The sequence below is a fragment of the Puma concolor genome, chromosome A1 (genome assembly GCF_028749965.1).
Source record: "Puma concolor isolate L17-30 chromosome A1, mPumCon1.1.hap2, whole genome shotgun sequence".
Taxonomy (NCBI): domain Eukaryota; kingdom Metazoa; phylum Chordata; class Mammalia; order Carnivora; family Felidae; genus Puma; species Puma concolor.
This window is the reverse complement of record NC_141667.1, coordinates 34,213,404-34,226,188: the sequence shown is the minus strand read 5'-3', so window position 1 is coordinate 34,226,188 and position 12,785 is coordinate 34,213,404. Positions and strand designations below refer to the sequence as shown.

Here is a 12,785-nt window from a genome sequence, read left to right as displayed (position 1 = left end):
ATTTTGCTAGTTTTCAGTACATCAAACATTGAACTATATAATTCATATAACAAGTAATGCATATAAATACAAATAGTGTTTGATAAAATTAGTATTTGTTTAATGGCCTTATTTAAAGGCCTAGGACAGGAGGAACTAGAAACATGACAAGAGTCTACATTCTGCGAGCTTCCCTGTCCATGAATATCATCTTTCAGACTGATACTGACTGGGAAAACTTTCTTTTTACCCCAACCACCTCATTTTTCTCTGTTTTCCAGTTTATGCCCTGTGTTATGGTGAGAGTTCACATAGGAGAGTGGAATATAATAGTGCCTCCTTTTCAGCTCCTCTATCAGCAGGATATAGAGCCAACCAAGTTAACTTAGCAGGTAAAAGCTAGGCCCTGGGATTTCTTTCTTTTTTTTTTTTTTTTTTTTTAATTTTTTTTTTTTTTAACGTTTATTTATTTTTGAGACAGAGAGAGACAGAGCATGAACAGGGGAGGGGCAGAGAGAGAGGGAGACACAGAATCTGAAACAGGCTGCGGGCTCTGAGCGGTCAGCACAGAGCCCGACGCGGGGCTCGAACTCATGGACCGTGAGATCATGACCTGAGCCATGAGATCATGACCTGAGCTTAACCGACCAAGCCACCCAGGCGCCCCATAGGCCCTGGGATTTCTTCTCCCCTCCAGCCATTTGGTTACCCATTGATATTTAAATACTTACTGTATGATAACACTAATTTTGGATACTAATGGCTTCTAGGTGTTCTTTATTCACCGTTACTCTATTACCTATGAAAAATATTTGCAAGTCAGTTCATATAAATGGTCTTCCCATATCACCTGCTCTTTCTCAACCCAGAGTACATAGACCTCTTTACCCCTGGCATTTGACCCACTAAAAAGTATTGAAGAATACTCCTCCTGTGTCACATTCTGAAAAAATTATAGAATACAATGAAAGCATTTACGTAGAAGCATTGTAATGTAGGTTGCCCTTATCTGAAAATACTCACTCCTAATGGAAATAATATCTCAATGTGGTCTGTACATCACTGTGAGAAATAAAGTACAAACTATGCTAGCTTGTGATTTGTAGATGAGTTAAGTAGCTATTGTCATAGCTTCATCGATTTCCTGTGTCTGTGAGCAGTGACCTGGTTCATGGAGTCATCCTGCCCCCCTTGCAGTCTGTAACACGGCAGCACATACAAACTTTATTTTTTCCGGCTCTGATTCACAAAGATCTCACTGTTACTGGAATCTCATCAGAGTGCTGTCATCCTCTGCACTAATTCTGGCTTGCGTGTGGTGGTCGAGGAGAGCATGGACAGCAGTTCCAGGCAGTGTGTGTGTATCTCTGATCTGAGGAGCCTGCTTGTGTTGAGAGGCAAGATTAAATCTACACCATCACATACAAATCGGGACCCAGTTTTGGTCATTTGAGGAAGAAGATTCAACACTCGGCTACTCTTTATATGGTCTCAATTATATTCGCTAAAACTTACACGCCTCCCCCTTCTTTTATGTCCTAGAGAAGATTCACTTACCAATGAATGTTATCTCAGTGACCCAAAGGAATAGTTACAGTTTTGGGCAGACATTGGTATTGTCAGAAAACTTCTTTTTAGTTTAAAAATGATAGCCTTTTTTGAGAATATTAAATCATTATTTTTAGTTGGAGTTTTAAATAGTGAAAATTGCTTTTAAACAAAGGTCAAGCCATGTTTAATAATATATCAGTCATAATAAGTAGTAATAACATCAGTTCAAGTTTGCTAAGCACATTAATGAATATAAAATATGCCTTACAATAAAAATGACCTCTTGGCTAGTCTTCTGAAGCCACTACTTTGTTATCTTTATGGGAAAGCATATTAATGTTATTGAAATTAGAAATTTTCTTTCTTTAAAAAATTAGAGGGGCGCCTGGATGGCTCAGTCGGTTGGGCGTCTGACTTCGGCTCAGGTCATGATCTCGCGGTCTGTGAGTTCGAGCCCCGCGTCGGGCTCTGTGCTGACAGCTCAGAGCCTGGAGCCTGTTTCCGATTCTGTGTCTCCCTCTCTCTCTGACCTTCCCCGATTCATGCTCTGTCTCTTTCTGTCTCAAAAATGAATAAACGTAAAAAAAAAAAAAAAAATTAGAGAATAGTGCCTCAAGGATGATGGGAGAATGTAGTCAGTGATTATATTCAGAGCAAGTGCCTTTAGAATTGAGAAGTTCAGATTTATATATGTAGGAGATTTGTGGCATAATCTCTTTACCTGTTTTGCAGTGGACCTTAACATCTTTTTTCCCCAGCTAATTTGGGCATAGGAATCCCGCTTCTGGCCAGCAACTTTATCAGCCCAAGTATCACAGTTCATCTGCAAAGTGAAAATGGAATCCTGGGTTTGGTAAGACCAAAATTAAAGTTTTCTTTATCCAGTCTCGATGGAGAGTGAAGTAGTCTATACAATGAAATCTTCTAAGAGTTGTTAGCTTAAAGTTCCCCACCTTATTTTTTATATTTTTAACATCATAATAAAATATTTCCCCCCATAAAACAGTGGTAATTGTGAGCATGTAGTGTTGTATTTCATGTAGGAGATGGTAGTTCCCTGACTATGTGAGCTTTCTGACTGCTCCTCTTATGTTAGCTTGTCATTGTCTACCTCCCCTAGTGTACCTGCCTCAGAGAGACCTCACAGTGTCCAGTTTAGATAACTATTTCTAACTTTTGTGTGGTTGGACAAGATAATGAAGGTCATTAAAAATTCTGTATTATTATAATGATCAATAAGATTCTGGATGAGTAACTGAAAAGTAAGGTTTTTACTTGAGGAACAGGGACATTTTTTGACAGTTGATGAATTTCAAAAATTCCTCTCACCTAATTGTCATTTCAAGGTCAGGTTGTTCAAAAGGGAAGAATTTTTCTCTTCCTCAAGATTAATCTTCCAGATGAGCTCAATATTCTCATAGAATTCGTGCATACTTTTTATTCAATATTATATTAAGAAATACTTTTGCTTCCTGGATGACATTTTTTTTAAATAATATTAACTGTGGCAGAGGTTATTTATAGTTTGGCCGATGTGTAAGATTTTTAATCTTCTGTTCTCAGTAGATCTTAACTGTTAGTGCAATAAAAACTGTCCATATGTAAGATGTATATCCAGTCTTTAAAACATGAATAATGATCATGAGCATACGGTTGACATGATCGAGGCAGTAATCTTGACCAATTTCAAAAGCACAAAACTTACATGAGTCTGAATAAAAGCAGATTCATATTACCATCAAAGACTCACATGTCTTCAAAATGTGATTATTTATAGAGTGACCAGTTCCCTCATTTTGAAGACAAGGTGTATCTTACCAATAGTCAATGTTTGAAGGAAAATTTACATAGTCCTAAAACATTAGTTGCCACTTCAGTTTATTTAAATGATATATGTTTGGTCCCTCTTTTTGGAAGTATGTTAGAATTTCCTCATTTTTGGTTCTGTCTTGTGCCTTTTTTCCCTATTTCTATTTCCTCATCTTTTGTTTACTATATATTATGTTATGAAACTACTCACCCGATTGAAGTAATGTAGAGGTGCCTTGTAAAAATACATACAAAATTAAAAAGCAAAATTGAGAGTAACCAGGCAAAGGAAAAATAAAAGCTTCACAACTTAGGTGTTGTGAGAGCTAAGGTTAGGACTCCAAATTCGGGTTGTTAGATGCTGTATACCAAAAAATATGAAACTTTGCCTCTCCAGATCCTTCCAGTCCAGTAGGCAGCCATTTTGTTTATAGTCACTGATTACTACCAGGAAGATTTATGGATAACATTGGTTGCATAATAGGTACTAAATAATTACTTTTTGTTTTACTGACCTATATTTCTAATAGCTTAACATTTCTTTCAAACTTTGGTAATTTTTAGGAAATAGTTTTTGTTTATCACAGTTATTAGTGTAGGAAAGACTAATCAATAGAAGAAACAGCCATGAAAACATTGGAATTATTTTTAAAAGGTTCACCTCAAGTCTTTTGATAGTAATTTCCCAACGTTTTTAAAATTTTTTTTTTTTTTCAACGTTTATTTATTTTTGGGACAGAGAGAGACAGAGCATGAACGGGGGAGGGGCACAGAGAGAGGGAGACACAGAATCGGAAACAGGCTCCAGGCTCTGAGCCATCAGCCCAGAGCCTGACGCGGGGCTCGAACTCACGGACCGCGAGATCGTGACCTGACTGAAGTCGGACGCTTAACCGACTGCGCCACCCAGGCGCCCCTCCCAACGTTTTTAGAGAAGTCATTTATATTACAATTTTAGTGTATGATTCAGTGAAGAACTTCTTTTACTAATTGAACTTGTGCTTTGACAGGGTCCATATCCGCTACAAAATGAAGTTGATGCAGATCTAATCAATGCAGGTAAACTCCTTCATTACGTGATTTTCCAATGCTGTTAATTTAGGGTTTTTTTTGGCAAATAAGAGTAAGGAGTTGGGCTTGATTCTTTATCTTTTCTTGGAGAGTGCTCCACTGTGTTTTTCACTGAGGAGGGGAGAGAGGACTTCCTAATCTTTTGTCTAGTGTGCTTATCGTCTCTTGTTTAGGGAAGAATAAGATAAGGGAGAAATTGTAGGTGGGGTTACATATAGTGGCAAGAGCTTTGGTGGATAGATCAGTCAGGGTCCTGGCTATATGTATAGAGCACTCCCAAATAGGGTAACGAATAGAATTAAAGGAAAGAACAGTTTACAAGGGTATGAACAAGACTGAGGGAAACCAGGAAAGGATGGTGAAACACCACAGGGAGTTATTGTCACCCCGAGGCCTTAAGGGACAGTAGTGGGAGAGGGCCACCTAATAGGAGCAATGGTCTTGGATAGAGAAACAGCCATCTTGCAGAAATCTGGGTCAGGGATGGGGGCTCTTCTGCTGGATCTTCTGCTTGTGCCTTCCATTGGCCAATCCTAGGTTGAAATGTGTCTGCCTTTTTATGATGGGATGACAAGTGGATCCATCTAGGCAAAAGGAAAGATCTGGCACACTGGGGTTTTTGTTCTGAGCAATATTTACTGTCCCCCTAGTTGTCATTGGAGTAGGAGAGCATTCTTCAAGAGTTCAAGGGTGCTGAATGATGTACTCTGCCACTCAGTGTGACCCAGTGATGTGAGTAATGGAGTTTTTTTGAACTGGGACTCAACCTGTCTTTATTCCCACATGCACATGCTTTGCCTTTTTTTTTTTTTTTTTTTTTTTTTAATTTGACTGTGACATAGAGTTGCATGTGGTAGCAGCCTAGAGGAGAAAAAACAAGCCAGACCATCTGGTCATTGTCACTGCCCATGCTTGAGGTAACACTGCCACCCTGTTGGGGCTGAAGATTATCCTTAGATTGGGGCTGCTCATAAGAAGCTGATTTTTATATCCTAGCATGATTTTCTTTGCCCTTTTACTCTTATTCACTCTACCCCCACAAAAGTATTATTTCACATTCAAAAATAGTACATGTAAATCTCAGAAGAGAAGCAGTATTAGCTGAACATAAAGGCGAGGTGCCAAGCAGAATTGATGTTTGATACTTAGAATTTTTGGAAGTAAAACTGCTTCTGGTTGAATAGTTGAATTAGCTAACACGACTCAACCCTGAAAGGCCCACTGTGATAAAGCAATGACATTTAACTAAGGCTGTAATTTAATTGTACTGTACCCTTTAGCAATAGCTCATTGATCTGTGAAAATATTTGCTGCTTGGTTTAATTAATTTATGATGTTAGTGAGTTATTTGCAAAATGAATAACTCCCATTTTCCAAATTTTAGGCCTTAGTTCATAAAACCCACTTCCCTTGGAAAAGTAGTTAATCTTTTCAGTGACTATTGGACAGTAGCCCTATTTCTGATTCCATGAGCTTAAGAGTAGCTCAACCCTAATGAAGCCACTAGTTTTGTTATTTAACTTCTGAAATACATTGTATAATCTTTGACTGCTTTGTAAAACAATAATTCATTGCTTTTGGGAAGCCAAGCTGCAAATCAGTTTAATAATATTTCAGCTCCTTCATCGAAGTTCTTTTTGGGATTTATGTTGCTTTTGATTTTGGAGCTGCCTAATTTAGGGAGGAAATAGTTTGAGCTAAAGAACCCAGAATATATATTTGTGGTCTCCTCAACTCTTCAGATTTGGAAGTTACCTGCAAGAGCCATTGTTTGTGTTAATTTGAAAGGATTTTTACAGAAATCCTTTGGAATGAATACCAAGAGTTACATTTCTGGGTGTAATCAGTGTATTAAAATTTTTAGATAACTATTTCTAAGGATCCCTTTTTCTAAATAATGACTTCATGGGTTATGTAAAAATGGATTGCCACTTGCATAGCACTGTTTGGTTTGTGGCATACTTTCTCACACGTGTTATATACCATTTGAGCCTTAAGTAAAAACTTATTGTACAGATTGGGAAACTGGGGCACAGAAAAATGATGTGATGTGTTCAAGATCCCATTGCTAGGGACTGGACTCACACACAGCCTGCTGTCCTGGCCCCTGGCCTTTTCCTCTACACATTGAGGTGAACCCACTCCTAACCTGAGTTTTACAAAGGTTCAGAAGGCAGTGCTGACAGCAGCATTTCAGAGGTCCTGTTAAGATTTGCAATATTCCAATGCAATTGTGCAACTTTCAATCAGTCTCATGTTTTAGCTTTCTTTTTTTTTTAATTAAAAAAAGTTTAACATTTATTTTTGAGAGAGACAGAGCATGAGTGGGGGAGGGGCAGAGAGAAAGAGGGAGACGCAGAATCTGAAGCTGTCTCCAGGCTCTGAGCTGTCAGTATAGAACCCAATGTGGAGCTTGAACCCACAGACCATGAGATCATGACCTGAGCAGAAGTCAGATGCTTAACCGATGGAGCCACCCAGGTGCCCCTTAGCTTTCGTATGAATGTACATTTCACATTCTTCTCTACTTCTTAATTGTTTTCTTATTTTAATTAATTTAAAATTTTTCCTTTATTAAGTTTACTTTTTGAGAGAGAGACAGCGTGAGTAGGGGGAGGGTCAGAGAGAGAGGGAGAGAGAGAATCCCACACAGGCTCTGTGAAGGGCTTGAACCTGCAAAACTGTGAGATCATGATCTGAGCCAGAACCAACAGTCAGACACTTAACTGACTGAGCCACCCAGGCACCCCAAGTTTTCTTATTTTAGTATCAGATAATGTTTTAAATGACTTACCTTTGATTAAAACTCCTTTAGAAAGAACCACCATGTTAACCCCATGGCCTATAAATATCCTTGGCCCCTGTCATGTGCTTCTAGGGCAGTGGTTCTGAATGAGCAAGTGGGGGATTTTATTCCCCTGGGGACATTGACAATGTCTGAAGACATTTTCGATTGCCAGTATTATTGGCAAGTAGTAGAGGCCAGGAATGCTATTAATTATCCTACAATAATGTAACAGCTCCCCTCAAAGAGTTACCCAGTTCCAGATGTCAATAGTGCCTTCTCTTGAGGTCCTCGTGCCACAGCTGAAGAATCATAGGCCTGCAGACTAAGGAACGAATAGTACAGCGTTCAAGATGTATCTAATGGCTGGGACTGCCCTCTCCAGCTTCATCTTCCACTACACCCTTCAAGGACTTCTGTGTCCACCCATACTGGACTAATGGGTCTATTCTTTTTTTTTTTTTTTTTTTAATTTTTTTTAACATTTATTTATTTTTGAGAGACAGACAGAGACAGAGCATGAGCAGGGGAGGGGTAGAGGGAGAGGGAGTTACAGAATCTGAAGCAGCTCCAGGCTCTGAGCTGTTAGCACAGAGCCCAACGCGGGGCTTGAACTCATGAACTGCAAGATCGTGACCTGAGCTGAAGTCGGATGCTTAACCGACTGAGCCACCCAGGCGCCCCCAAGTGGTCTATTCTGATCATGCCTCATGCTTTCCTTTCTCCATGCCTTTGCTCTTCCTGCATGCATCATCAGATTCATTTGTTCTGTCCCCTTCTTTCTGCATCCCCATCTCCTTATTAGTAATTTCCTATTGAAATGTGTTACACTTGTCCTTCAAGCTCCAGTTCATTTGTCCTCTCCAAATCCTCAGAAATGCCCCTGCTTTGAACCTGTAACACATCTAGTGTCTTTCATTTTGCCTTATAATTATTCGTGTATATTTGTCTCTCTAGCTGAATAGTATATTCCTTTTGCTTTGAGTGGTGGTTCTCGAAGTGTGGTCCCCAGACCTACAGCATCAGCATCAGCATCACCAGAGACTTGTTAGAAACAGATTCTCAGGACTCATCACAAGCCCACTGAATTATAAACTCTGGGAGTTTAGCTCAGAGATCTGCCTTCCATGTGATTCTAATTGGTGTTAAAGTTTGAGAACCATTAGCTTACGACGTCTGTGTTTTGGTTTGTAACACCAAGGCACATAGCAGACATTTTACTTGATATTGAATAAACAACATGTTAAATCATGAGCCCAAGGACTCAGTAACTGTGAAATTGAATAACTGTGTTTGCCCAAATATTACGAAAGGATCTAGACAAATGCAGAGAAAAACTGGAGGAAACAGAAGTCAATAAGGAATAGGCAAATAAGAAAGTTCTTTTCCTTTAAAATATTGATTGTATTGTTGATAACAGTTACTTATTGACCAAATTTGGACATTGTATTTGGAGAGCATGGATTCAACTTTAGGATATCTATTTTTACTTAGATATTAGATATTTAAAAATACTGACAACTAACTTGGCTTCCAGAGAATGTAATTTATAAGATTGCAGAATGTATTAGCAGGTGCCTGACAATAACTATATTTTATGAGAGTTGTTTTCCGGGCTCTTAAATAAAACTATGCTTCATAAATCACATGGGGAGAGCCAAGACTCTCTCACTGATCTCCAACTTTCCTGTGAGCGATAAATAATGCCTTCTACGTACTGTCAGCTGGTGGAGATTGCCCTTTGGAAGTCATTGTGATTTAGCATGTGAAGAACAAAGAATTGAGATTTTTATGTTTCTCTGCTTTTTTGTCCTATACATTCTTGCCCCTTGCACCTCATAGGACTGGTCAGGAACCAAATATACTGGATATGGAAGTTGTGTTAGGATCAAGTTTAGTTGTATCATGCCTATCCTGAAGCTTAGAGTTCCCAGGCTGGCGGTATAACTCTGCCACATAAGCCAGTTGCTGAGTAGCATTTATCCCTAGAAGGGCGATGGCATTATCTCTTTTACAAGTAGGTTCGGAGTGAGGAATATAATAGTAGTGACAATAATGAAGCTTGTGTTTATGGAGTCCTTTCTCTGTGCCAGGTACCAGAGTAAGGACTTTGCATACCTTATTTCATTTAATCCTCCAAATCCTAAACCAAAAAGCCCCTCCTGACCACACCAGAAAGTATTCTCCAAAGATTTTCATCTTACAGTATTTTGAAAGATGTGAAAATGTTTCCCTTGTTTAGAATCAGATTCCTTTTGGGAATAAATATTTCAGCACGATATAAATAGACTGTTTCTCTCTACTGAAGCTCAAATAGAGAGGAATATTGATGGAGAATTTAACTTTCAGGCAAGGCTTGAGAAGCTGAGGGTACAGCTGTGTTGCACAGCTGGGCATGATCTGACCACCCTAGTCCTGTTGTGTCTGGGAGCTTTTCTCTTTTCCAACCCGGTATCATAACTTTTCTTCCCCTTCTATTTGACTGCTTTATTACACTGGGATAATGCATGAGGTGTTCTCATACAGTGGACTTCTATTTGGCAAAATGGCATGTGAGTCCTTTTCTGGTTGAGGCCAGATTCTTCTCCTGGGCACCGTACTCACAGGAAATAGAGCACAAAAAGAAAGCAGCTGAAATACAAGTCAGGTGATACTGTTGGTTGTGTGAGGACAGGATGAACTTGAAGATCCTTTTCAGCTCTTTAATTATGAGGTGTACATTTTGACTGAGATCTTTCCAAGAGGACCTCTTAGAAGTTACCCTTAAAAAAAAAAAAAAAACAGTTACCATTAAATACATGAGCCAGTATTAGGATGTTATTCCCTGATCTCATCAAAGTCCTATGATTTTAACAGAAACTTAGAGGAACAAGAGAGTTGAAATATGAGGCAGAGAAAGATTAAAAGAAGAGATTCAGGCCTGATGATGTTAAGGAATTAGGTGGGGGGAACCTTACTTTCTAGGTTATTTATTGTTTTTTTTTTTTTTTAAGAAATATCTGAGGAGCATCTCTTGTGTCATTTCCTTCCAAGTTGCATATCTTTGCACACAATCTCTTTGCTCCAGTGACTTAGAGTGTTGCTAGATGCATCCCAGGGGCTCCTTTTTCCCTCACGGTCATCAGCATTTAGCAGGGGCTTGTGGAGGGAGTGGGGGTTGGGGAGAGGCAGAAATGGTTAGAGGTGATAGGGGGTGCTTTGTAAAGAATTACAAAAACAATAAGAAAATTCAAAGTTGGTCTTTCTATTATCACCATGCAAGGGCAAATCTGAACAATACTTGTGACAAAATACTCCTCTTCACAGGGTGACAGTTCCCAGTGGATCTCCCACAACCCCACTGCCACTGCTGTTTGGTTAAAGAGGTCTTAGTTCTTTAGGAAATGGAGAAAGTATAGACCTCTCTCTACATGATTTCCACTCTTAGAAATCTAATAGCCTTTTCTTTCCTTTGTTTCCTTTCTTGTGTATGTGTGTTTAGGCAAGGAAACAGTTACTGTTCTTCCAGGAGCCTCTTACTTCTCCAGTGATGAATCATTTGCAATGATTAGAGGGTATGTAACAACGGAGCCCCTCGTGTTTCACATGGCGTGGAATGAACTGAGTCATCCTCTGAGCGTGTTAGCAAGACTCCGAAACATAGCCACGTCTCCCAGCCAGCAAATGTTCATGGGCTCGTTCAGTTGCACCAAGATGTGAAATTATTCACATTGAATGTTGGGAATTGGAACATTCAGCTCACAGTTATTAAAAGAACCCCCCCCCAAATGGAATTTATATCTGTGTGCTGAGTATACCAAAGTAAATATTTTTAAAGTTCTTTGTAAGGATCCTAACATTTTCTACAAAATTGTTTTCATTTTCTAGCTAGCGTTTGCCTTCAAAGCAAGCCACATTCTCCCTTACTGAAGGAAACAGACTCAACTGTGTACACCTGTTTTCTATTTGTTTTTGGAGACAATATAGGCTATAATTTTAAAAGAACTCTTAATGGTTATTTCTCTATATCAGCTTGAGCTGGTTGATTTTGAAATCAGGTGTTGGGTAGGAGAAAGCAAATTTATTTTGGTGGCTATAGAATTATTTTAATTGCTGGCAGTTTCAAGCAAATGGGACATAAAGCTTACAAAGTTTGCTTTATATTTCCTTTTTTCTCTCTCAGGGGCCATGTGAATCTAACAATGCTAGGAGCAATGCAGGTTTCCAAATATGGTGACCTGGCTAACTGGATGATACCTGTAAGTACGCATTTTTCTTCTGACTTACGCTTGGGTCAGAGTAGTTATTTTTGAAATACTAAGAAAAGTCTTGTTGAATTGCTATGAGAGCACAATATAATTATTACAAAAATGAAACATTTTCATAACATTTAATATTTGGGTCAAATTTTGGTAAAACAGCTACTGAGAACTATTTGGCTTTGCCTGTTTGCTAGGGGACTAAAAAGGCAGGATCAGGGCTAAAACACAATTTTCCATGGGGAACAGAGAATTGGGGAAGATTGAAAATAGATGGGCTGGGGCGCCTGGGTGGCTCAGTCGGTTAAGCGTCCGACTTGGGCTCAGGTCACGATCTCGCGGTCCGTGAGTTCGAGCCCTGCTTCGGCCTCTGTGCTGACTTTTCAGAGCCTGGAGCCTGTTTCAGATTCTGTCTCTATCTCTCTCTGACCCTCCCCCATTCATGCTCTGTCTCTCTCTGTCTCAAAAATAAATAAATGTTAAAAAAAAAATTTTTTTTAATAAAAAAATAAAAAAAATAAAAATAAATGGGCTAATTCTGATAAAAATAAGAAATACAAATATTATAGCTAAGTTTTTATAACTAGAAAGAGCAAAAATAAATTTATTAATTTTATGTTAATTCTGTATTTTCTCATTCATAGTGATTAAAAAAAAAAAAACCCTCCCAATTGGTCATGTGACCTCATAGGTAATCAGTCACATTGTCTTCTCTTATGGAATTCAAAACTTGTGATATTTAAACATGTATTTGAAATGCAAAGTTTTATTTACTAATCACCTAAATCAGGGAAGAAAGCATAGAATTAGCTTTGGAAAAAGGACTATAATCAGTTGACTTAATTTATGAGTGTGGTTTGTTACATACCAGGTTGTTGCTTTGTGATGTGTTTGTGGGAACAATAATGAGTGCATGTCCATGATTATGAACTCATTTTGGCTGGTTGCTCAGGTTACTCTTTCTGGATGTGTACTTCAGGATTTCTGTGTGTTTTTCTATATCATCAGCTACTAGGAATTTGTTTAAGTAACTGATGCTGGTGTTCTATGATTTGAGAGTTTTTCTGAAATCACTTAGATATTTTCCTCTAGTAATCTTTGAGGAGGTGGATTAATATAGTTGATGACAGTGTTAGAGATTGTCTTTAGCTCTTTTGATCTAATATACTGTGAAATATTATTTTAAGGTTTGAATAATTAAGACCCTGGTTCTCAAACTTGGTTGCATATTAAAATCACCTGAGTATTTTAAAAACTATTGATGCCTGGATCCCACTCCCAGAGGTTTCAATTTAATTAATGGGGGATGTAGCCTAGGCACTGGGCATTTTAAAAGCAACTTTGATGATTAC

The 12,785-nt window shown here is 38.6% G+C and overlaps 1 protein-coding gene across 2 annotated transcripts in view; it reads left to right on the top strand.

Moving 5' to 3' along the window:
* The window catches only part of OXCT1 (3-oxoacid CoA-transferase 1), a 137,680-nt gene that overhangs the window by 67,041 nt on the left and 57,854 nt on the right, over positions 1-12,785 (top strand). For both annotated transcript variants that reach the window (XM_025924102.2, XM_086677968.1), the window contains exons 10-13: positions 2,289-2,383; positions 4,350-4,398; positions 10,677-10,749; positions 11,358-11,433. In XM_025924102.2, the coding sequence (XP_025779887.1) occupies positions 2,289-2,383; positions 4,350-4,398; positions 10,677-10,749; positions 11,358-11,433 (293 nt within the window). The remainder of the gene's footprint in view (positions 1-2,288; positions 2,384-4,349; positions 4,399-10,676; positions 10,750-11,357; positions 11,434-12,785) is intronic.